Consider the following 23,631-nt stretch of genomic DNA (forward strand, 5'->3'; position numbering starts at 1 on the left):
CCAGCTCAAATCCCATCTCTACAATAAACACCACACACCACAGCAATTCTCTGGAATTTTTCCCTGGACGTTTGTCCTTTTTCACTTCAAAGAATTGCTTTGGTGGAAGGTTTATTTTCTCAAAGGCAAGAAATCAGCAGTTGGATAGTTTTCCACCACCAAAAGCCAAAACAACCTTAAAATCATAATAGAGAGCGCAGTAAATCCGAACCATTTCCTGATCATGATAAATGATTTTCAATAAAGTAAAACAAGCACATCCCAACCACAACACAAAAGCTAACCCCTTTGAAATCTGCCTCTGGATTCTGAAGGCGTATATATAAATGCGTTTAATATTTTGGCGATAGTACTGCAATTTTTGTCTCCCAGACAGGAAATGCCCGCTGAGAAAGCAGGAAGGGACTAAAGAAATCCCCATTTCAGACAGCAGCCAAGAATGTGGCCTGTCCACAGAGAATTCTTAGCAAGCCCATGCAGAAACTGTTGTGTACAGATTTAGATCTGGCTGTCTGAAAAAAAGCCCCAGAATAAAAGACAAGCTTCTACAGCGGGCGCTCATGGGAACTGCGCAGAGGCAACAGATTTCAGAGGACAAGTCACAAAAACACTGCTCACACTTTACCTGATTCCCAAGGAAGAACTACAATGAGTCCGGTGCGTGTGGAGGAGGAGGAATAAAACGAGAAGAAAGAAAGAGAAAAAAAAGAGTGAAACAACAGACATGAACACACATTGACCTTTTGTTTTGGTATAATAACTATAATCCTTTTAACAATTCCTAAAAACAGCACACAATGGAATTTCCCATGTGAAGCATGGAGTTCTTGCAGGTGGTTGCTTGACAACAAACACAATGAGGAAAGCGCAGCAGGTGAAGTAAGAAAGAGACAGACAAAGATGCACGGACATCAGGATGTGTAGTTAGCATCGTGGATCTGTAGCCTGTGCAATGCAACAAGTTAATACAAAGATCATTAACCAATGGTTAATGATGCTGGGCGATGAAAGACCATTCAGTGGGATTATGGGTTGATCATTAGTCGGATGGTGGTAGGCACACAACATACTCTGATGATGCTGTGAAGTGTTATGGTGGTTTTGCGAACACACAAAATGGCTGATGCAGCTTTATTCCAGTCATACTTGCATAACTTGCATGGTTAGAATTGTAATATTTCAATGGCAGGGTCAAGGATGATCTGAATGAGGAGGTGTGGTGATGACATAGCATTGCTGAGTGTTAGTCTTACTTTCTAAATGCCATAATAAATGGATTAAACATCCAAATTCTCACCCGATACTTGTTCTCTCCGATCTGCTCCACTTGAAACCTCTTCGCACACTTGCATTGGGCCACTTGTCTGGTGACCTGCAATATAAACATTTGAATTTAGTTACATTTAAATGCATCAAAAATTCATTATCATTTAAAAGGGTCCGCACCTCATCCTCGATCTTATCAGCATCCGTTGTGGGTCTGTAAGCATCTTTGTTAGGGTGCAGCGCTGCCACAAATTCATAGTAGTCAATGTAGCCGTCACAATCACGGTCAAAGATATCAGCAACAGCCGTCATCTCCAGCTTGCTGGTAGGGAACTCTGCAAACGTAATGCATAGTTTAGAGACCATGCATTAGACTAAAGACTAAAATTCTAAAAATACACGTAAAAATGTACTTTGAGAGCACATACTTGAGGCCAGGATGCCATCAATAAACTCCTGCCGGGTGATCTTTCCATCTTGGTCTTTGTCGATGCGTCTGAAGAAGTCCATCACACGTGACTTCTTGTGGTTCATCCAACGCATGTACTTCTTTCTCCACACATCGAAGTCAAAGTTGGCAAATTCTTTAAGCTGTTGGTGGAGAAAGATCATGAGCTTTTACTTTTACTGACAGATTTCATCAACTGATTTTAGGAGTGCACTGAATTTTTGGCCACCGAAAATTATCGGCTGAAAATTGCATTTTCGTTTACAGATGTAAAAGAAAAACTGCAGCAAATATGAGCAGAATGAAACACTAGCTATGTTTCCATCCAAAAATGTGAATTAAGTTTATGCGCATAAGTGGAATATTGCATAAAAGACATGTGATTAAAGCAGCATTTCCATCTAACAAGCTAAATATTAGCTTGTTAGATGGGAACATATTAGTCAAGAACCTGATTAATTGGCAAGAAATATCAACAAAAACCGTATTGCGTATTTTCAAAATGTATGCACATCTTGGCATCAACCGTTTTTAAAGCACATATCCAAAATGCACATAAAAATAAGTGAATGGAAACGTAGATACTGCTGTATTGCGCAGTGGATGTGGAAAGCACTGCGCTATGAAACCTATTCATTTCAATGGCCACACAAGTGAGGTTTGTCGCTGTGCTGATTAAAAGAGGTCGAGTGTGCAATGGTTAAAGTTCAAAATAGCTCATGAACATGCACTGATCTATGCATATAATGCATAGATCAACATATTCCACTCATGAACATGCACTGATCTATGCATATAATGCAAAGTCTGCTCAAATAACACACAGACAGGACAGTTCTATGTAGTATACTTGTCCCTGCCGCTTGCAATAACGCTACTGTGCTGTCATGGCAATGCTGGTAAAAAAATGACTCCTCGAGTAGTTTTGTAAGACTTTTAATCAATAACTTTATTTATATCCATTAAACAAAAACACAAGCCAATAAAATAACTAATTTAAATAAATAATTGACAAAGTTTTTTCAGTCAAGTGCCTTAAGATTTTTCATGTTTGGCCCAAAATTTTTATTTCAGTGCATTCCTTCTTGATTTACCACAAGTACACAGAGATTGTTGCATGTTGTACCTCTTCTAGTCTGTCGAGGGCATCATTGAGCTTACGCTGGCGATCGAGGGCAAGCAGCCATACTTGCTGCCAGCGGGAGCAGAGCTGAGTGAGGCGAGGATTACCACCCGTCACCTGCACGGAGTGATGCTGTTGCTGCTGCTGCTGGTGTTTACCTGCAGGAAAGGCAGAGAAAAATCTGCTCAGAATAGCACAGTACTCTACAAGTTCTGCATGAACGCATAATGAATGTCTTAATTGCTTTGTAACTGTGCTCAATTGTTTTTAACGTGAGCGTTAACAACTTTTTTTTTTGATTGGTTATTTATCCAGGGCCCACGATGAGCAAATTTACGAGGAGGTCACAAGAAGACATAAAATAATAAAAAATAGGAGAATACAAGCAATAGAATAAGCTAAAACAACTAAATTACATTATATACCTTACTTACTTGCTTACTTTGTTAATCTTCAACAAGTCAAAAATGTCATTGAAGAACCAGAAGTGTTCATCTTTGAAAACGTGATATAAATCAGATGTGAATATTTTAATATTCTATAAAATTTACATTTTTAGTTGAAAAGTGAGTAAAAAATAATAGCTTATTTGGTAATAATTATTGACCATTAAATCCATTAGGTAAAAACTGAGTAAAATATGATTATTTAAATATAAAACTGTCATTCTTAACCTTAAAATTATAATCAACTATTAACGTCTTTTAAAAAGTTACATATTGTTATGGACAAAAAAGTTGGGAACCACTTAACTACTTTGTACTTTCGTCAAATAAAAGGTATATTGGCCAAAAATTCTATTTATCAAAGAATGACATTAAAGTAACATTTTACAATATATGAAAAATATTTTAAACATTAATATTTCACAAAATGACTGTTGTAATTTAGTTTTGATCAAATAAATAATGTCTTGGTGAGCATAAAACGCTTCTATCAAACATTTAAACATCACACCACCTCCAAGCATTTGAACAGTCGTGAATGTAAAGGTTTTGTTTTGATGATAAAGTTCCTTACGGGCTCCTTTTCTGTCCGACAGGCTGCTGGGATGTTCCGCTGGTTTCCTCTTGTATGTCTTAGTCACTTTGTCAACATCAGGCTGTTTTCGAGTCATCTCTTCCATAAACACCTGATGGAAGAAAATCCAGTCGTAAGAAATTGCACTAAAGAATGCATTTAATATTAAGCCAGAGTGACAGAATATGTAGTGCCATGTGTTCACCTGATGCTCAGTGATGAGTGTCTTGAGCTGCAGGATGTCCTGTGTAAGGGGTTCAGTGTCGCGCTGTACCAGTGTGGTTTCTGCCCATTGCAGCCATGATAACAGTTCCTCCAGGAGTGCAGCGTTATTAAGCAGTTCAGTCAGAGCCGTTTCCAAGCGCTGCTCGTGCTGTTTGGCCCACGTCAGCACCTGTACATCAAACATGTGGTGTTTGTATAATACAACCCTTTTAAATCACTTATTATGGGTCAGCCCATAAAATTGGTGCCTTTTGCATCACTAACAACAAATGCATTTGCGATTTTATTAAAGTGAATTTTATTAAAATGTGATTTCAGTATTTCAGTATGACCGCCACTATAAACAGAAGAAAACGGTCGGACTAAGATTACCAAAACATAAACTGTAAATTTTGATTTCACATCGACTTTAAACATAAAATTGAATTAAAGCAAATAAAATATCATTTAATTTCGTTAAAATTTATGCTGATAAGGATAAGGTTTTGGCCTGTTCCTTGCTATCATTTTTATTACACAGCAGGACATTTGGTTAGCAAATTACAATTTGCTTTTTTTTGCATTTGCATATTCTTTTTGACTAGCAATGATTTTGGCTCAAGTATACAATATTTTATGTAAAATAATAATTATTTAAAATTAAAAATGTGTGTAATAAGTAATTAAATCAGTTTCCCCAGATTTCATGTCAGTCCTGTTACCCTCAGAAAAAAAAGACAGACAAAATCAAGTCGTAAGAAACTTGATTTTTGACAGACAAAATCAAGTCGTAAGAAATTGCACTAAAGAATGCATTTAATATTAAGCCAGGGTGACAGAATATGAAGTCCCGGCCTGTGCACACCGGGACGCTTTTTGCTCACATTTTCTGTTGACGTTTAACGCCTCTTGACTAAATAAAGGGCACCAATGTAGTCATGCACACCAACGCACAAAATGCCAGCCGTAAAAGTGTAATTTTTTAAGAAAGGCCTTATGCTCATTTTTCTTTTTTGTTTTGTTTTGATGCGCCGCATCAAAACCTTCTTCACCAATCAGATTGGCACTTTTGTTCATGTGCATGGAGCTGCTGAAGTTACAGTAAACAGCACTTTGAGGTGCTCAAGCCCAAAACTGTCAATGAGAACGCACATTGAAGACGATGCCCAAAGGCGATATGAACGTGGAGCTGCTTATTGCTCTGGTGAACAATATCCATTTGAATTGCCAGTAACTTTAACAACAAGTGTGTTAACTTTCTTATTTTTTTATTTTCTTATTATTTTTCTTCTTTGTACAAGCGGGTGTCAGAAGCTTAAAGTTGTGTAGCGCCATCTAACACCAAGGAGCGATTTAGCATACTCTTCTGATCGACGCCAGTGAAAATAGTTTAGGTTTGAATCCGGAAAAACGTCTCGGAAAAACACTAACGCAAACGAAAAGCGTCCTGGTGTGTACGAGCCTTAAAATGCTGCTTGTATATGTTAAAACAAATGCATTTTAGCACATAACAATTGTTTTATATATAACAGTGATGCCAAAACATGAGGTAGAAAACCAGTCACAAAATAAGATACTAATTAGCCTGAGATTGCATGATATAATATAATTTTTTGATATATGTTTGAAATATTGGCTGTGTCTGAAATCATCTACTACTCTGTGCTACTTTTGTATTTGAATTTACCACCCGACCGTTAGAAAAGTACGTTCTATACAATACGAATGAGAGTAGTATGAATGGAACTCGCACCTACTACATCAACCATTTCTCATTATCACAGGCCCTACCTGCATCAGTTGCGTCACTTCACTCCTATTCATGAATTCTCCCATGATGCATCATGGGATAGCGTAGCTCACATACTGTTTTTAGTGTACTATAAGGTATGGAAGTATGTGATTTTGGACGCAGCCATTAATTTGTGTATGACTCATGCTAGTTTTGACCATAGGCATAGAGAGAGTTCTGATGGCGCATCTCTGATAGTGTTTTACCTCTTCAAAGCGAGCTCTGATGATGGTGATCCAGTGTTTGATAGTGGTGATGCAGTCTGGATGGCACACAGCGAGAATGGCTTCGCCCATGCCAGCAGCTTTATTCACATCCACTCTCTTCTCCTCCACTGTCTGCATGAAATCTCGATGCGTGTGCAATAGAGCTTGCAGAGTCTCTGCTTCTTCTGGCAGGACGCCCCGAAAACGCAATGTTTGCTCGGCCTCTGACAGCCACTCCAGCAGCATCTGAACAGCTGTGCGGAACTCCTCTGCCTGCAGGAAAACACAGAGTCAGAATAAAAGATTAACACTGCACTAATGCTCAGAGACTGGAGAATATATCCCCCTCACTTTTAGAGTCAGAGGATTTAGAAAGGTGATTAATAATAATTATATGGAAGTAAACTTTTGGATCTCATTCAGCTGCCCTCCCCCCACTTTTAAAATGTCCGTTACGCCCCTCCAGGAATCAATCGCATTTAACTTAAACTGATGTAATATATAATGTTGTTTTGATTGCATATATTTATTTATCTTTATTGTTTCTTTTATCAGCTTGCTGAGCAGTACAGACGTCTTTCAAAAGCATTACAATAGAAGTGTAAATAAGGGTCAGCCGTACCTGTTTAAGAGCCTGCTGGAGGCGCGTCTGCTTTGAAACGGACAGGGCGCAGACGGTGTCCCAGCGGTTGCTCAGCTCCTGCAGTTGAACTTTCACCCAGGCGGTGTCATCTCGGCCGGTCTCCATCAGCTCTCGAGCAGAGCGTTTCAAAGCCTGTACACTGCTGGTCCGTTTCCCCAGCTCTTTCTGGAAGACCTGCAGAGCAATAAAAACAGCAGTGTTGGGATCTTTCCCACTCAGAAATGTCCTTTAGGACAAATGTACTCACTGCATTAATAATGCAGCGGAAAATTCCAGCACTTTCACATTTTTTAAGCTGCATTTAGAATTAATGCTGAAAGAGGGTGAATGATAATAGAAAATTATTTGAGCCATATTTTAACGTGTCATTTAATGTGCTTTTTATGTGTATAAAATCACTTTTTTAAAGTGATTTGATGCATACACCAAAATAGGTCTCATCTTAATTCATTTCATGCACTTTTTAGGTAACCATTTAAAAACATCACCTTTCCCTTACGTTTTCCAGCACTAACAATTCAACTAACTTCAAGTTAAGCATGTAAAGCAACTTGAACAAATCCTAATTATAATGAAAATACTACAAAAAACTGAAGCTGTTATAATAGTGACAAAAAAAGGATGTAAGTTGCAGGTGGTGTAGTTGTAACAGGATAAATAATTCAACTGAAAACATATTAAATACTCCTTTAGAGTTTCGTGTCATTAGCTATGTTTCCATCCACCTATTTTTATGCGCATTTTGGATGAGCGCATAAAAAGACACCCGTTGATTGAAATGCCAGCATGCATAATTTTCGAAAATGTGTATAAAAACATGCGCATAACTGAGTAGGATAAACTTCTTATTCAACAAGAAAAGATGTGCATAAACTACGATTGAAACCCTTTTACCAAACAAATTCCAGTATGCACACTAAAAGGTCATGTGATTTCATTATAAGAGATTCTGTGAAGTGCAGGAATGGACAATGCAGCAGGCTGAGCACATTGTAAAACATCTGAAATGTTGTTTTGGTCAATCTAAAATGCCTTAATCATTTTAGTATTAGTGTCTCACGCCTTCAAACACAACCACTAGTTTTTTTCTGAGGCACAAGTCATTCATCAAATAAAGAAAAGATCCGCGCAGCTTCTCCTACCACAGCAAATTTTGCTTTTACTTTTAATGTTTGGTGCCAGTTTATCAGGAAGTGACGATTTTGTTCTCTGCGACTTGTTAGATGGAAACGCTGCTTTACTAACATGTCTTATTTGCGATATTCCAGTTATGCACATCAATTTAATTAGCATTTTTGGATGGAAACATAGCTAGTATGCATAACTGTATAAAAAAATCCTTTTAAAGAAATGTGAGTATATATTGACATTACAAACTCGGTATTAAGATTTGTTGAAGATTTAAACTGTTTTTAAATTAACGCTATAATTAATTTCTAAAAAATATCAGGATTTGAACAACATCAGTACCTTATGACAATCCATGAGGTTGGAAACAAGATCCAGATCTCCATGTACTGGCTGGTCCTCTGCGAGCTGAGGCTCCACACGGTACAGCCAGTCAACAAGTGCCTGGAGAGCCTCCGCAAACTGACCAGAGAACAGGAGGGCTTCCTCCAGCTTGTGTTGCCTGAAGAGAAGATAACCCCATATTATTTCCAATTTCTTCATCGTTCAACCATTTCCCAAATGATGTAACTCTTAAATCTTATTCCAGACTTTCTCACCTCTCTACGCTCTTTCCACAAACTGTGTCCCATTTGTCTCGGACTTCACCCAACAAGTTGTCCAGTTTTTGCGTATCTGCAGGCAGTGTGGCCTTGTCTCGCATGGCCTTCCCTGAACGCACTGTGGTGTCATAAACCGGCTGCTTGGAGCCAAGAGACTTCTGGAACTCCTGCAGTACAGATATTAACAGACAGAGGGCGTTAGAGACTACTCTAAAAGTTTTTAGCTTCACCAAATCACATTAATGGTACCTTATGTTTGGCCAGCTGGATTTTAATCTTGTCAGGCTCATTAGAGATTTCCAGCTCAGAGTCCAGCCTGCTCTCTGCTTCCTCCAACCAGTCGGTCAGCTTCCTCCAGGCCTCATGGAACTAGATAAGATTGTCAGATGTCAGACACAGAGAAGGACATGATCATAACAAACCAGAGTAGACATATGACGGTATCAGATTTTCTTATTGAGATTAATCGCTGTAGCTTTTAGCACAATATATGCTGTTATCACATATAGTTTCATCAAAGAAGTTACTTTTATAGGTAAAATAACAAAAAATACTTACTGAATTGCTTTATTGCAAATAGACTTTCAGAGTAAACCAAATTTTAACCAAATTAAATTCCAAAAGGATAATAAAGTACAATAGGCAACACTTTACCGTAAAAATACAATTAAATTTAAAGATACAACAATTTTATTAAATAATAACTTCATTTGATAAAACAAATATGACTTATAACAACTACGATTTTAAAGCATTAATAAGCAATAGCTAACAAATGAACATCACCTAAGATTAATGAATTTCGAATATGTCTAAGACAGAGTGAGGAAAAGCAAAACTGACCTGTTTGGCTCTCTTGCGTGCTTCATCCAGGTGGCGTCCTCTGTCCAGTGATCTCTGTACCAGTTTGTCCCAGCGGGCCTGAACACTCAGCAGCAGGTTCTTGATGAGAACCACGTCCTGTTTGAGACTGGCGAAACGCAGCTGAGAGCCAGCTTTCTCCAGAGCCAGAACCTGTTCTCTGTGAGTGTTCACCTCATTCACAAACACCTGCAATACACAAGAACAAGGGACTCAAGTCTTTCAAATCAACACATATGTACACTACCATTCAACATTTGGCAGTGGTTATTTACAGCAGGTGTAAATAGTAACAGATGCCATTAATAAAAAGGAATTGCAGTATTTTCCTAGCAATGTGCAATTTACACTAAGTAAAAATGGCAATATACTCTATTTACACTAAAATCCATAAATATATAAGTGTATTTTATATATACTTGATTCTCTGAAGACAAATAGGTCCTTTAAATAATTAGCACTTCTTTTGTGTATTGTGCTTCTTCTTGTTGAATTCCTCCTCAATTGTAAGTCGCTTTGGACAAAAGCATCTGCTATATGACTAAATGTAAATGTTTTTGGATGTGATTTGCACTTCAATATTAAAAGGATAGTTCACCTCAAAATTAAATCAGTCATTATTAAAGAATGCTGGCACCCATTGGCTTTCATACTAATATTTTTTCCTTACTATGGATGTCAGTTGCCATTAACCAGCATTCTTTAAAATATGTTATTCTTTATTTTCAACAGAACAATGAAACTCATAAAGGTTTAAAACCACATGAAGGAAAGTAAGTAACTATCCCCTTAATGCTTTATAAAACAGTATGCAATAATACCATACTGTAAATGAGAATATTTATTAAATGTATACCGCCTTGTTGTGACAATAAAGTCCTTTTTACATCTACCCCTAACCATAAAAACAGTCTTACATAAACATATATTTAAAGTAAATGGCTTCACAAACTTTGTGGTGGTAAAAAAAACAGACAAAGTGTTATTGTATTAAAGAATTCAAACTCAGGTTCATTGCATCAAAAGTTTTCACTACTACGAGTCTTACTCACTTCACTATGTCACTTTGACCGGCACCGGGCATTGGTGTATTCAAATACTAATACTAGGTCAAAATTTTGTGACCCTGAGTTTGTTTTAAACATTTTTGAAAGAAACTTATGCAAAATAATTTTACATAAACATTAAATAAAGTAGAGAATAATATAGCGTACAAATATTTTACAGACTAATTATTTGTGACCAACCTTGTGCTCATCTATCTGGAAAAGCACAGTGTCCAGAATGAGACTGGGTGGCTGGGCCATGTTGAGAGTCTGCTCTGCCTGTGTCAGCCAGTTAATAGTGTCCTGCAGAGAGGACTGGAAACCTGTCGCCAGTGAAACGGCTTCCTCCAGTTTACCCTGTGCAAAGAGAAAGACACAGAGGCAGAAAGGTTAGCATTGGAAAGCAGAATAAGACACTGGTCACATTTTATTTGAAGGTAAAATTCCCACTTGTAATAAAACATTAGCTATAACTTTAAGCTCAATAAAATCTTCATTTGCTGCTTAATAAGGTAGCTAGTTATTAAGGTAGTAGTTGGGTTTAGATATTGGGCAGGATTACAGATAAAGAAAAATATAATCTAGAATATGTACTTTATATGTACAGTATCCTAATAATAGGCAGGTAGTTAAAAGTGAGTTTCGTCACTTAAACTAAAGTGTTAACAAGATACTTTATGAACTATTAATTAATCAATAAACATGTAATTAAAGTCATTCAGTTCCCTTACCCTTCTGTCTTCCATTTTGGTATTGAGACTGGCCCACTTGTTCTGTAGCATGGCCAGATTCTGTTGTGTCTGGGTGGTACCGGGTCCAGCATCCTCACCTCCTCTGGCCAGCAGAATGGACTCTCCATGATCTAGTAGCCGATGGTAATGCTCACCTCGCTGGGCCAACTGAGCCTGGAGCTCCTACAAACAGAGCACACAACATGATTAAGCAACAGTTTTACTTTTAACAAAAACTAAAAGCTTAGGTCACACATTATCTTAGGGTCAAATTATCGCTATTAATAAACCAATAACCATGAGTATTTTGCTTCAATAAACTCCCAATATGCTGCTCATTAATGGTTATTAATGTTGTATTTGGGTTTAGGTATTGGGTAGGATTAGTGAGAAAGAATAAGATTATGTAGTATATACTTTATAAGTACTCATAAAGAGTCAATATCTAAATAACAAGCAAGTAATATTCAACTAAAGAATAGTGAGAATTGGTACTAAAGTGCTAGCACAGTTTTAAAATGATTTATGTTATTTAAAACAATATTAGTACATAACTAAAACTAAAACATCAGGCTTGCAAAATAGAATACAATGTGAGATTGCTATAGGTTGTGTATTTAAGGGTGGTTTGTTATCTAATATGTCGTCTAGAGGTGAACTCATTTTGTGTACCATGTGTTGCTGCAGCTGCTCTCTGGCGGTCTCAGGCAGGCCACCTGTGGGTTTGGCAGCAGACAGCTGACTCTCTGTGCGTCTGAGCCACTGCAGAAACTCCTCCAACTCTCCATGGAAACCCTCCGCCTGACAAGGAAACCATGCAGAGGAAAGACAATGAGCTAATTGATCCGACACCTGTACTACAATATTAAAGAGAGCCATTGTTTACGCACAGAAAATAGGGCTGCACGATATTGGGAAAATCTGACATTGCAATATTTAGTTTTTCTGCAATATATAGTGAGATATGAATATCATTTCATATTTGGAAACATTTCATTCTTCTAGATAAATTGGAATGATCTAGTCTTTTTTCAAAGCAGTGCATCTGTATGAATCATAATAAAATACAAGCATTTATAAATAGAACAGAGCAAAGATAAAAGAGAAATGAACAGGGCTTTATTGTGCTCTGAACAATTTTCTGAACAATCAAAGGTAAAACCACATGGTCATCGTAGTGTAAATGATTTAAAAATAATAATATCTTTATCTTGTAATCTTTAATAAATCATATAATCCTGAGATGCGATTGCGATATTACTATGTAAACGATAAACGAGTTCAGACTGCACAATTTTAGTTGTAGCGTCACGGATGATTTCAAACTGCATGATTATCTGGGCTAGCGTCTCGTCGCTGCTGTGTTTACACCGGGTCCAAATAAACTGAAAATGAGCCCTTTAAACTTCTCCCTCATCCTCCCGCTGGCCTGCAGATACCCATAACAGTGGATGCTGCTTTCTTATTTACTGTAGGTGATTGCCAATGTTATTGTTTAATCAGAACTCATTTCACACGGCATGATTTGAATCGCAGACAGCTCCAGATATTTAGCGTGTCAAATATTTGATCGCGCCTTTGGTAGTTAACACTGTGTGATTGTTTCTCACGTGAGCGAGCACAGATTTGCCTGTGATGTCTGGCATTTGCCTTTGATTCATTTGTCAGCGAGTCAAAATCAGGGCTAAAATCATGCAGTCTGAACTCAGCTTAACAGAAAGCCTCCATAGTGCATAAGTTGACTAAATCAGCGTGATTATAATGCATTGCAAATGCTAAAGACAAATGCTAATGCACTTTATTCGCTGATGCATTCAGTCTGATCTCTGCATAATGATGTAGTAATAGCCTGAGCACCTGTTGCAGGGCAGCTTCCAAAAGCTTCTGCCTCTCATCAGTCTTCAGCAGAAGGTTCTTCCAGCTGCGGTTCAGCTCATCCAGCTGGTCTCTCAGGTGGTTGATTTCATCTCCAGGACTGGACTCCAGCAGCTCAGAGCCTGCGCTGTTCACCGTCTCCACTGTGGACCGATGGGACAGCACGTCGTTTCTCAAAACCTACAGAGGATAGCTTGTTAAGGGACTTTACTTTGAAATTAAAATAAGCAGGGTTTTTCAAAAAATGAAGCCCCAGTGTGTCGTACGTGATGCTTAGCCAGCTCAATTTCAATAGCCTTGGGGTCAGAGCTGATGGGTCGCTGGGTATCCAGTGTGGCGTGAGTGTGACTGAGCCAAGACTGCAGCTCAGAGAGAGCGTGCTGGAACTGACCAAGAGCCAACAGGGCACCCTCCAGTTTGTGCTGAAAGAGACAAAAGAAAGACTCAAAATGCAATCAAGTATAGTAACGTCACCTATTATGTCAACAGTGGTTCTAAAATTGTTTGACTGAATTTACATTACATTTTATATTATAGTTTAAAAATTTAATGATAGATCATTCATACAGTTGGGGTACATTTGTGTTAATTCATCTGCTTTGCCCATTTTTGACAATATTCTTTATCTCTTTGTGGGCACAATCTATGCCTGGTTCTATGTATGATCTTTTTCCTATCTTTCAAACTACTATTATTAAATAATCTAATAGAGATATTTAATACACTATATTATAATATATTTTATTTATTTAATACAGAGAGCAGCTTTTCATTTGTGCTCTACAAATCTATACCACTGAGGCTGTATACACTGCAAAAAATAGTATTTTCTAGTTGTTTTTGTCTTGCCCAAATACCAACATATTTTTAAATCAAGAAGGATTTTCTAGAAAAGCAAAGAAATACTGTCTTAAGTGAGTTTTCCTTAAAATGGGCAAAATAATCTGCCAGCGGCGTAAATAAAATAAACTTTGAAATAAGACTATTTAACTATTCCCCATTGGCAGTTTATTCAGCTAGTCTTAAGAGAAAAACTCACTTAATTTTTACTTATTTTTGAAAACAAGACAATATTTTTTGCTTTTCCAGAAAATGCTTTTTAATGTTGAAATATTTTGACAAAAACTCAAAGGGCCCTATCATACACCCGGTGCAATAAGGTGCAAGGTGTGTTTGGCGCAATTTGTTGCTAATTTTAGACCAGCGCAACCCTAATTTGAATGTTTTGCACCATGTTGTTTAAATGGCAAATCCATTTGCACCACTTTGTGGACTCATGTTTGTGCTGGACTAAAATAGAGTTGTGTTAAAGCGCATTGTTGGCACACTGCTATTTTGAGGAACTGAAATACTAACTGCGCCATTGACCACCTATAAGCAGGTCTAAAGTCCAGCGCAGCGCACGTTAGCTATATGCCTATGCAGGTCCAAACGCTTACACATTGCTTAATACACACAGGATGTAAAGCAATTCACAAATATCTGTAGAGATAAAGAAAATCAAAGAATTTAAATATTACAAAAATTATTATTTACTACATGAATATAAAAACCACTGCCTTCATGCCTTCTTCATGTTGGGGGGCTTTTTTCAGTTTATTCGTGACAATTTGCATTTATAAAATGTTATCATTATTAGCAGTATTATTCATTATATGCATATTTATATATTTTTTTAATAAAAACAAGTTTAGATCGGATTTTGGAGACGTTTGCATCACCATATGGGGCATAAGAATAGGACGTGTGTTTGGATATAACTGTTTTTTTTGCAGAGGGTCGCAGATGATCTGTTTAACTGTTTTCCTGCCATGTAAATAGCTAATGTGCCATGGCACAACGCAACCGACTCTTAAAGGGAATGAGAGATGAGACTCTGATTGGTTTTGTGCACAGTTTACTCAAAACAGACCCATAACTCATTAATAGAATAAGCACAACTCTGTTAGACCATGCGCCAGGGCGCAGAGGGTATTTTTCCATCCTTAAAATAGCAAAAGTGGATTCAGACACACCCTAAATGCTTTTATGCCATGCACTTTAGACTTTGAGCCTAGATCATTAAAATAGAGCCCTAAGAAAGAAGAGCATTTTTGCTGTGTAGTTTAGATACAATTGTTCAACTTTGTCACTTCCAACCTCTGGAAGTGGACAATTACAAAAAAATTTACAATTTACAAAAGCTTCATTTACTCGTGTATTTAGCCTTGTCCATTTTTGATCAGACCAACCAAACACATTAAAAACATCTCTGTTCCCTCACCTGTCTGACTGTGATTTTGTCCACCAGGTTGTCCCACAGGTGTCGAAGCTCGGTGAGAGGCTCCTGAATCATGTCTCGGTCTGTTTGATCGCTCACTTTCCGGAGCAGCAGCTCTCCTTGGTGGGAAAGCTTCTCCATGTCAATCTGCTGCTGGTACACCTCCACTTTATATTGCTGGTAATGTACAAAGACAAAGTGTCAATCTTTTTCTCATGGTGTTCTGTTGAGAGAGAATTGGATATAAGATCTGATTCCAACCTTGAGCTCTTCAATCTGTTGTTTGACAGTGCTGAGATCTGTCCCGACGGCTGGCATGTCACACAGTTTGATGACAGCATTGTCCAAGTAGTCAAACATGCCCTGAGGAGACATAAATTGATGATTGAGAACAGTTTGCATGAGCAATCAGAGTAGTTTTTGTGATTGCATCAGAGTAATAGACACCTGAAGAGCATCCTGGTACTGCACAGAGGCAGTCATGGCCTCATCCAGTCTTTCCATTCTCTCTCTCCATGTGCGGTTTAAACCTTCCCAGGCACCATTCATCTGTAATTTAAAGATAAAACAGAGATATTTTATTGAACGTGATCAATTTGACCATTTCCCATTGGCTAATCACTCTTCAGAGCTCTTACCTCATCGATTGTCTTCTTGACCTCTGGTTTTTCAGTCTCTCCGCAGGCAAAGATGAGGTCAGCTCCGAGTGTTCGGACGATCTCCAGTTCTTCCCTCAGCCCATCTGTCTCTGCTTTAATGGCCTGAGTGTGAAAGGAAAACATCATGACCTCACTCTGGTAATATTTGTCTTGACACAACATTATAGAGTTAAGTCTAGTCTAATTATCCATCATAAAGCCTTTTATTAAACTGAAAACACAGGCTACACTAGTCATCCATTTATATTGTTCCTTAGTCTTATGGAATATTTAAAGGTCACAATATTATTTTTGGTCTGTGTAATTATAACACAGAAGTGCTTTGTTTTATTCATTGTATAAGCATCAATACATTAATCCAACACATTTGTGATTTCAGTTTGAGAGAATAAATATTTTCTTTATTTCATTTAATTTTATATCAGTTTATGAACTTATTGACTATTGTTATATTAGGATACAGTAGCATAAATACATTCCAGTATGCATATAGAGTTTAGATTTTACTCATTTACATATTTCTAGAATTCATTCATTTTCCTTCCTTATTTATCAGGTGTCGCCACAGTGGAATGAACCGCCAACTATTCCGACATATGTTTTATGCAGCAGATGATGCTATATACAGTGTGGGCCATTTACATGGCAACACCTTAATAAAATGGGAATGGTTGGTGATATTAACCTCCTGTTTGTGGCACATTAGTATATGTGAGGGAGCAAACTTTTCAAGATGGGTGGTGACCATGGTGGCAATTTTGAAGTCGGCCATCTTGGATCCAACTTTAGTATTTTTTATAGGAAGAGGGTCATTTGGTTTTAACGTAACTTTATTCTTTCATGAGTTATTTACAAGTTTCTGACCACTTATAAAATGTGTTCAGTGTGCTGATTCTTCATCAATGGAAACCTCAAGGCCACTGGATTTTTGCAATTGCTACATGATGATGTGTTTCCCTCTTTATGCACTGAAGCTGGCACATTCCCTGAGTTTTTCCAGCAAGATGGTCCACCACCACATTATGGCTGTCAGGTCCGAGCATTCCTAGATGAACAGTTTCCTGAAAAGTGGATTGGTCGCCATGGGCCAGTTGAACGGCCCTCAAGCTCTCCCGATCTGACCCCCTTAGACTTTTATCTTTGGAGTCATCTAAAGGCAATTGTCTATGGTGTGAAGAAACAAGATGTGAGGCACCTGAAACTCCGGATACTGGAAAGTTTGCCTCCTCACATATACTAATGTGCCACAAACAGGTATGGCATATGATATGTTAATATCACCAACCATTCCCATTTTATTAAGGTGCATCCATATAAATGGCCCTCTCTGTATATATATTTTTTTATTTAGACAATTTTACAGCTATTATTTTGACTGCAGTCATGGTTATTTACAATAATACACTCAATAACATTCAAATAAATTAGGGATCTCCAGATCCGATCACGTAATTGAAAAATAGTTATGCGGTGGCACAGAGTTAGACCTCTTTATGGACTTCTCACAGAAACAGCAACGCATGCGCCATGACATCACTTTGTTGCAGAGATGCTATTGGTTAAATGTTGGCAAAGGAGACATGGAAGCAGCCTGAAGCGGAAAGCGCGAGTATGTCTGCGGTCTGGAGGTATAATTAAGTTGATGACACAACATTGCCATAGCAAACTGAGAGATATGAAAACTTGGGATTGTCTGCCGGGTATTTTAAGTTGAGATGCTGTTTGTTTTTATATTAGATTTTTTTTTTCATATTTACTGTTGCACTAAAGTCCAAAAGTGAAGAATTGATGTTATTTATTACTTAATTGTTCAAAATACCTCACAGAAGTGATCTGCTTGTTAACAGAATTGTTGAATGTTACAATAAGGTGAGTAAAAAAATTAGGAACATCCTGGATCTGTTTTTTCGCTCTTTTTTATGTATTATAGAAGTATTAGATAGGGTTTCAGTATCTGCAGATACTCAAAATCAAATGATTCGAATTCAAGGGCAAAAAACTTGATCGAGACATCCCTAATAATAATATAATATTATCCAATAGTTATTTTAGTTCTTTTTATTCATATAGGCCACTTAAAAGTCTATTGTGAACCACTGACCCCCACACACAAAAAAGATCAATTAATTGACAATCACTCAGGCAGTCTGCCAATATAACACTTTAGTACATCTTTAGTTAAAAAAAGTTAACATTTTAATTTAGGTCACAATTTATAGTATTAACAAACCATTAACTAACACTACTAGATTCATAACCTACTAATTAGCTGTTCATTAACAGTTAGTAAGGTTGAGTTTAGGTCTTAGGTAAAATTAGAAATGCAGAATCATATCATATTTATAACTACTAATGAACAGTTAACCTCTTAATAATAGGCACAGTAGTTAATGGCATGAATTGTGACCTGTACTAAAGTACTACCAAAAAAATCTGTCTCTTGTTTCAACTCTCTTGCAGGCCTGACTGACCTCTGCTGCTTCTATTTGCTGTTTTATGAGTGAAGGATCCACGCCCGGGTCTTCCAGATCTTTGACGATGTCCTGAGAGTCTCTGAGCGTGCTCAGCAGAGCAGCCATGTCGGCCCAAAACTTTCCAGCAAGATCTAGTACATCCTGAAGCTTTCCCTCTCTCTCCTCTGCTCTCTGTCTGATCTCATCCCACAGCGAGCGCAGCCGCAAGAGTCGTGAACGCACCGCTGAGGACAAGAACAAAATACACATTGATCAGAACACAGGCCTTATTTCATACGTGTCTGTCACTTGAGATGAAAGATTTTTACCCTGGGCGGCAGGATCATCATGTGGAGCGCGACTGATGAGCTCTTCCCCTCGGGCACATAGAGCGCTGAACGATGGCAGGAGTTTGTCCAGCTCTAGACCTGTGGCCCGGTGCTCCGCCAGCTGTTCCCGGATCTTCTCCACCTCAGCGGCCACTGGAGGAGGCTGCCGCAAGCGCTGGACTGCGCCTTCCAGAGTCTCCAACAGAGGGTCCATCTTATCATGAAACTGAAATGATAGAGAGATGACGATGGTCAGAGCACATACAGCACACTAAAGTAAGTGGTGCAGGAGAGATGTATCTCAGACACATGCTAAAGGGTAGAAGATGGTGTTATAGAAGGAATACTTACTACTACTATTAATACAGAAAACGCATTAGAATAATGACACCTTCATGATGATAAATGACAACAGGTTATTCTACATTGTAACAGTATTTCACAGTATTGCTGTATTTTGAACAGACATATACAGGTTTGGAGAGTATATTAGCCTTAAAAATACTCAATACATATTGGAACTTTTACGTTGCTTGTGTCATACATGAAGGCAGCACGTTCCTGACTGAGCTTATCTTATACATGTTTATTACTAACAAGATACTGTCTATAAGTCAGCTGGGGATGCACCTTATTTCACAGTCCTGTTTTACATGTGCAAACTGTGTACTTATTATAATCATTACATAAACTGAGATATTAAACAAATAACTAGGTGCTACAGAATTCTTTAAACGACCCCTGAATGTAGCCTTCCCATGTGGCTACTTTACATAACCCGCTGCTTTTTAGGTAAGTATGTGTTCAATATACAGTTGAAGTCAAAATGTAAATATCCCCCTATAATGTTTAGCAGAGAATGGAACTTTTCACACTATTTCCTATAATATTTGACTCTAAAATTACTCCACATTCTCATCTAAATGATTTGAAAACCTCACTGTCAATCTAATACAGATGTTAGATCACTAATGGGTGTGTTATACGGTGCTCTTACCTCTACCAGCTGAGGGTGATGCAGAGAGCAGTGATGATGGAGGGATGGACACACACACAGCACATCCACAAACATGAGTGACGGGTGGACGGATGGACCAAACGGACATGGGATGGACAGGGAGAGGGTAAGAGGAGAGTTGCAACAAGCAGGGATAAGGGGAGTTTAGGGATATGGGTGATGGGATATGGGAGCACATGACAGTTTGAAGAGATTGAGTGGAGAAACAGTACAATGTGTTAATTCAATAGCATGCAACAGACCAGCAGGAAGAATCAATAAACAGTCAGATGATGATGTCAGTCATGTTATTTAAAAGACAACCTTAATTATAGGTGACGTGTTTGATTTAATAAAGCACATAGGGATAGTTTACTCAAAAAACAAAACTAATCATTTACAAACTTGTTTGAACACAAAAGACGATTGTAGGAATCTGGTGCCATTGACTTCCATAGTACTTTTCCCCTACATTGGATGTCAATAGCTGCCAGTTCCCAACATTCTTCAAAACATCTCATTTTGTGTTCAACAGGAAAAAATAAACTTATAAAGGTTTGGAAACACATAACGGGTCCACATAGAATCTGCGACTGGAGACATCTGCAGATTTTCATAAATGATTGTAAATAGGGTGACACAGTGGCTCAGTGGTTAGCACTGTCACCTCACAGTAAGAAGTTCGCTGGTTCAAGCCCCAGCTGGGCCAGTTGGTGTTTCTGTGTGGAGTGTTTCCCAGTACTGGTTGCGGCTAGAAGGGCATTTGCTACGTAAAACGTATGCCCGAATAGTTGCGCTGTGGTGAACTCAATCAATAAGGGACTAAACCGAAGAAAAATGAATGAATGAATGAAAGTTGTTTACATTTTTTCATGCTGAACACAAAAGACGAATGTAAGAATCGGGTGCCATTGACTTCCATAGTATTTTTCCCCTATACTTGATGTCAGTGGTTATAATTTCCAACTTTTTTCAAAGAATCTTAGTTTGTGTTCAGAAAAAAACGGAAAAAGAAACTTATAAAACTGTAAACATATGAAAGGTCCACATACAATCTGCCACAGTAGAAATCTGCAGGTTTTCACAGATTTTTGAGTCTAATCTATTTTTTTACTTATGAAAATGTGTGTAAATATTTAATTGTTTAGCTTTATATCAGCATTGTTTAATAATATGCATATGTACAATCAAATTACATCCCTTTTATTGTCACATCATCAGCAGCATGTGTACTATGATGAGTGAAAAGTTTAGGCGCTGGCTCCAGACAGTGCAGAAACAGATACTTGTACATGTCTTTTAGTGGATGTATTGTATGAGAGACCTGTTGTGTATACCACAGGGGAGGTTCTTATTGGATTTTGACTGTAAACTTTAAATAAATGTTATTTATTATAATTTTTTGTATTAGATTTTAAGCTCCTATACTCTCAAATTCATTCTGCATTCATTACAAAAAACAGCACAGAAAAAAAGTCAGCGGATTCTGTCTGGCCCTACACTTGAGGGTAAATGGGTCAATGTTAATTTCTGGGTAAACAATCCCTTCAAAAGAACTTGTGTGTGTTAGAAATTGTAATGATAATAAAATGAGTGAACTGTGGGCTGCAACATTTACATACAATCACAAACTGGGCAGCAGACCAAAGTAAGCATTCAAACATTTTCCAGAAAATACCTGAACGGACTGTGACACTGCTTCATCCAGTGCAGTGGCTCGACTTTTGACTTCCTCTTTGATGCGCATGTAACGTCTCTCTGCTTCATTATAGCGCTGCCTCACTGTTGCCCCTTCCTGGGCGCTCAGTTCTGCCAGCTGTGGGCCGATCTTTAGCAGTTTGTCGATGTGTGGCTTGTGCTCAGCGATGGACTCTCTCAGGAGCTAGACAGGAAAAAAACAAGTCATGTTATCCTATATACAGTCAAAGTCACAATTATTCGTCCTCCTGTGTTTCTTTTTTTAAATATTTCCAAAATTATGTTTAACAGAGCAAGGAACTTTGCACAGTATTTCCTATAATATTTTTTCTTCTAGAGAAAGTCTTATTTGATTTATTTCAGCTAGAATAAATGCAGTTTTTAATATTTTTAAAGCCATTTTAAGGTCAGTATTATTAGCCCCCTTAAGCATTTTTTTTCTGACCGTCTACAGAATAAAACTATTATGTTTAGAAATGTGTTGAGAACAATCTTCTTTTCATTAAACAGAAATTGGGGAGAAGAATAAAGCAGGGCTAATAATTCAGACTTCAACTGTACTTCATGTCTACAACCACAAATGAGCAAATGGGACTCAACTTTGTCCTCTGAATGTCACCCACTCACCCTCATCTGATCTTGCTGTTGTCTGAGAGCCTCTGTGTCAATGGCAGGAGGGGGTAGCTGGGTAATCAGAGTCTCAGTTTCGCCCAGCCAGGGTTCGAGTTCTTCATACGTCTCCCAGAAACGCGCCACCAGCACCTGCGCTTGCTCTAGAGCTGAGAAACGCTCAGCATGACTCTGATTTACTGCTTCATAACGAGCACTTAAAGAGTCCGTCTTCACCTACAGGAGCAGGAGAAAAGAGGTTTTACTGGGTCAACCAAATTACTCTTTGAAGAGACAGAAAATGCAACTGTTGTTTTTCTTCAAACATGACTCAACAAATCAAATCTCCGGCGGAAAATGGATGAGTCACGTCAATTCAATTTTCCTAATTGAACCTTTCTCAGAAGAAACATTGCACAGCTTATTCTGCCGTGCTCTCTCGCTCTTCTATATTTTGTGCTCACCTTCAGTGCATCTCTCTGTTGTTCGCTGCAGCTCTCTAGGATGTCCTCTCGTGTCTTGAGGAGCTGGTCAACGGTGTCTTTGTGACGGATGATATCGATGTTAAAGGCTCTCTGCACCTGGAGTTGAGCCACAGTCACGTCGGGCTCCAGACTCAAAGGCCCCAGAGACGCCAACTTCCTCTCTGTCTCTCCAACCCACGTCAGCTCTGCGTCCACCGCCTCCTCATACTAAAACAATGACACGCATATATAAACAGTCAAAAAAAAAGAGAAGTGTAACAGAAATATTTACAAATTTACCCAAGCAGCACGGTCCTAAATCTAATATTAGGAAAGAAACAACTGATGTTACATATTTATAATAACATTTTAAATATTGCATGAATATGCTGAATTAACAAAAATTATAAAATAAAGTAATTGTTAGGCCCCTCTGAAATCTCAAATAAGCTTAATAACTTAATAAATTAAACTTAATAACACTTATTTTTGATAGTTTAACACAGTAATCCATGCTTTTTGACCACTCAGTTGGAATACTGTAACTGTATGTGGGGAGTAGCGGGTCAGCTATTGCCCATTTGCAATGATACAGTTAATTGGTGCCCCGTGTTAGCTTCGCTTCATTAGTTGCCAGTGCATTTTAGAATACAGTTTAAGATTATTTTATTTGTTTTTAATCTCTAAATGGTTTTGCCCCACCTTATATGTCTGAGCTGATACAACCCTTTAAGCACACTCATTCTCTTGGGTCAGCTGATCAATGCCAAAAACAAAGCGTAGGCATAAAGGGGACCTTGCTTTCGCTGTGGTAGGTCCTCGACTATGTAATAATTTGCCCCTGCCCATTAGACAGGCCACTTTTTAAGTTAAATCAGCTCTTAAAACTGATTTTTGTCATTGACACCTGAATTTACTAACTGGTTATTTTAATTTATATGCCTTTTAGATAGTTTAACTATATTATATTTTACCTTATATTTTATACACTATTATGCTTATTATGATGTATATTTCTGTACAGCACAACTGTGTTTTTTAAAGTTTTTTTAGAATTAGTTTGATTTGACTTATATAAATGTGTATATATAAATGTTTTATACACACACACACACACACACACACAAAACATTTTATTTGATTAATTTTAGTAATATTATTGTTTATTATTATTGTTATTTATTGTTTATATGATTTATGTACAATAGTTTGTAAAG

The 23,631-nt window shown here is 37.8% G+C and overlaps 1 protein-coding gene across 40 annotated transcripts in view; it reads right to left on the reverse strand.

The window, feature by feature from the left end:
* The window catches only part of macf1a (microtubule actin crosslinking factor 1a), a 352,243-nt gene that overhangs the window by 14,155 nt on the left and 314,457 nt on the right, over window positions 1–23,631 (reverse strand). For 31 of the 40 annotated variants that reach the window (XM_087295922.2, XM_087295932.2, XM_087295934.2 and 28 more), the window contains 27 exons: window positions 22,415–22,642; window positions 21,969–22,187; window positions 21,322–21,525; window positions 18,647–18,872; window positions 18,336–18,562; window positions 15,844–15,966; window positions 15,653–15,754; window positions 15,467–15,568; window positions 15,209–15,382; window positions 13,212–13,367; window positions 12,928–13,125; window positions 11,743–11,871; window positions 11,071–11,253; window positions 10,541–10,696; window positions 9,276–9,482; window positions 8,682–8,801; window positions 8,430–8,599; window positions 8,173–8,332; window positions 6,682–6,876; window positions 6,060–6,332; window positions 4,063–4,251; window positions 3,858–3,969; window positions 2,841–2,995; window positions 1,695–1,857; window positions 1,447–1,601; window positions 1,298–1,372; window positions 626–643 (listed from right to left, as the gene is read on the reverse strand). In XM_087295922.2, coding sequence (XP_087152048.2) covers window positions 626–643; window positions 1,298–1,372; window positions 1,447–1,601; window positions 1,695–1,857; window positions 2,841–2,995; window positions 3,858–3,969; window positions 4,063–4,251; window positions 6,060–6,332; window positions 6,682–6,876; window positions 8,173–8,332; window positions 8,430–8,599; window positions 8,682–8,801; window positions 9,276–9,482; window positions 10,541–10,696; window positions 11,071–11,253; window positions 11,743–11,871; window positions 12,928–13,125; window positions 13,212–13,367; window positions 15,209–15,382; window positions 15,467–15,568; window positions 15,653–15,754; window positions 15,844–15,966; window positions 18,336–18,562; window positions 18,647–18,872; window positions 21,322–21,525; window positions 21,969–22,187; window positions 22,415–22,642 — 4,419 coding nt within the window. The remainder of the gene's footprint in view (window positions 1–625; window positions 644–1,297; window positions 1,373–1,446; window positions 1,602–1,694; window positions 1,858–2,840; window positions 2,996–3,857; window positions 3,970–4,062; window positions 4,252–6,059; window positions 6,333–6,681; window positions 6,877–8,172; window positions 8,333–8,429; window positions 8,600–8,681; window positions 8,802–9,275; window positions 9,483–10,540; window positions 10,697–11,070; window positions 11,254–11,742; window positions 11,872–12,927; window positions 13,126–13,211; window positions 13,368–15,208; window positions 15,383–15,466; window positions 15,569–15,652; window positions 15,755–15,843; window positions 15,967–18,335; window positions 18,563–18,646; window positions 18,873–21,321; window positions 21,526–21,968; window positions 22,188–22,414; window positions 22,643–23,631) is intronic. The other 9 variants (XM_087295931.2, XM_087295929.2, XM_087295920.2 and 6 more) reach the window with 1 other exon arrangement.

This window comes from Danio rerio, chromosome 19, assembly GCF_052040795.2.
Source record: "Danio rerio strain M-AB ecotype USA chromosome 19, GRCz13ab, whole genome shotgun sequence".
Lineage (NCBI taxonomy): Eukaryota > Metazoa > Chordata > Actinopteri > Cypriniformes > Danionidae > Danio > Danio rerio.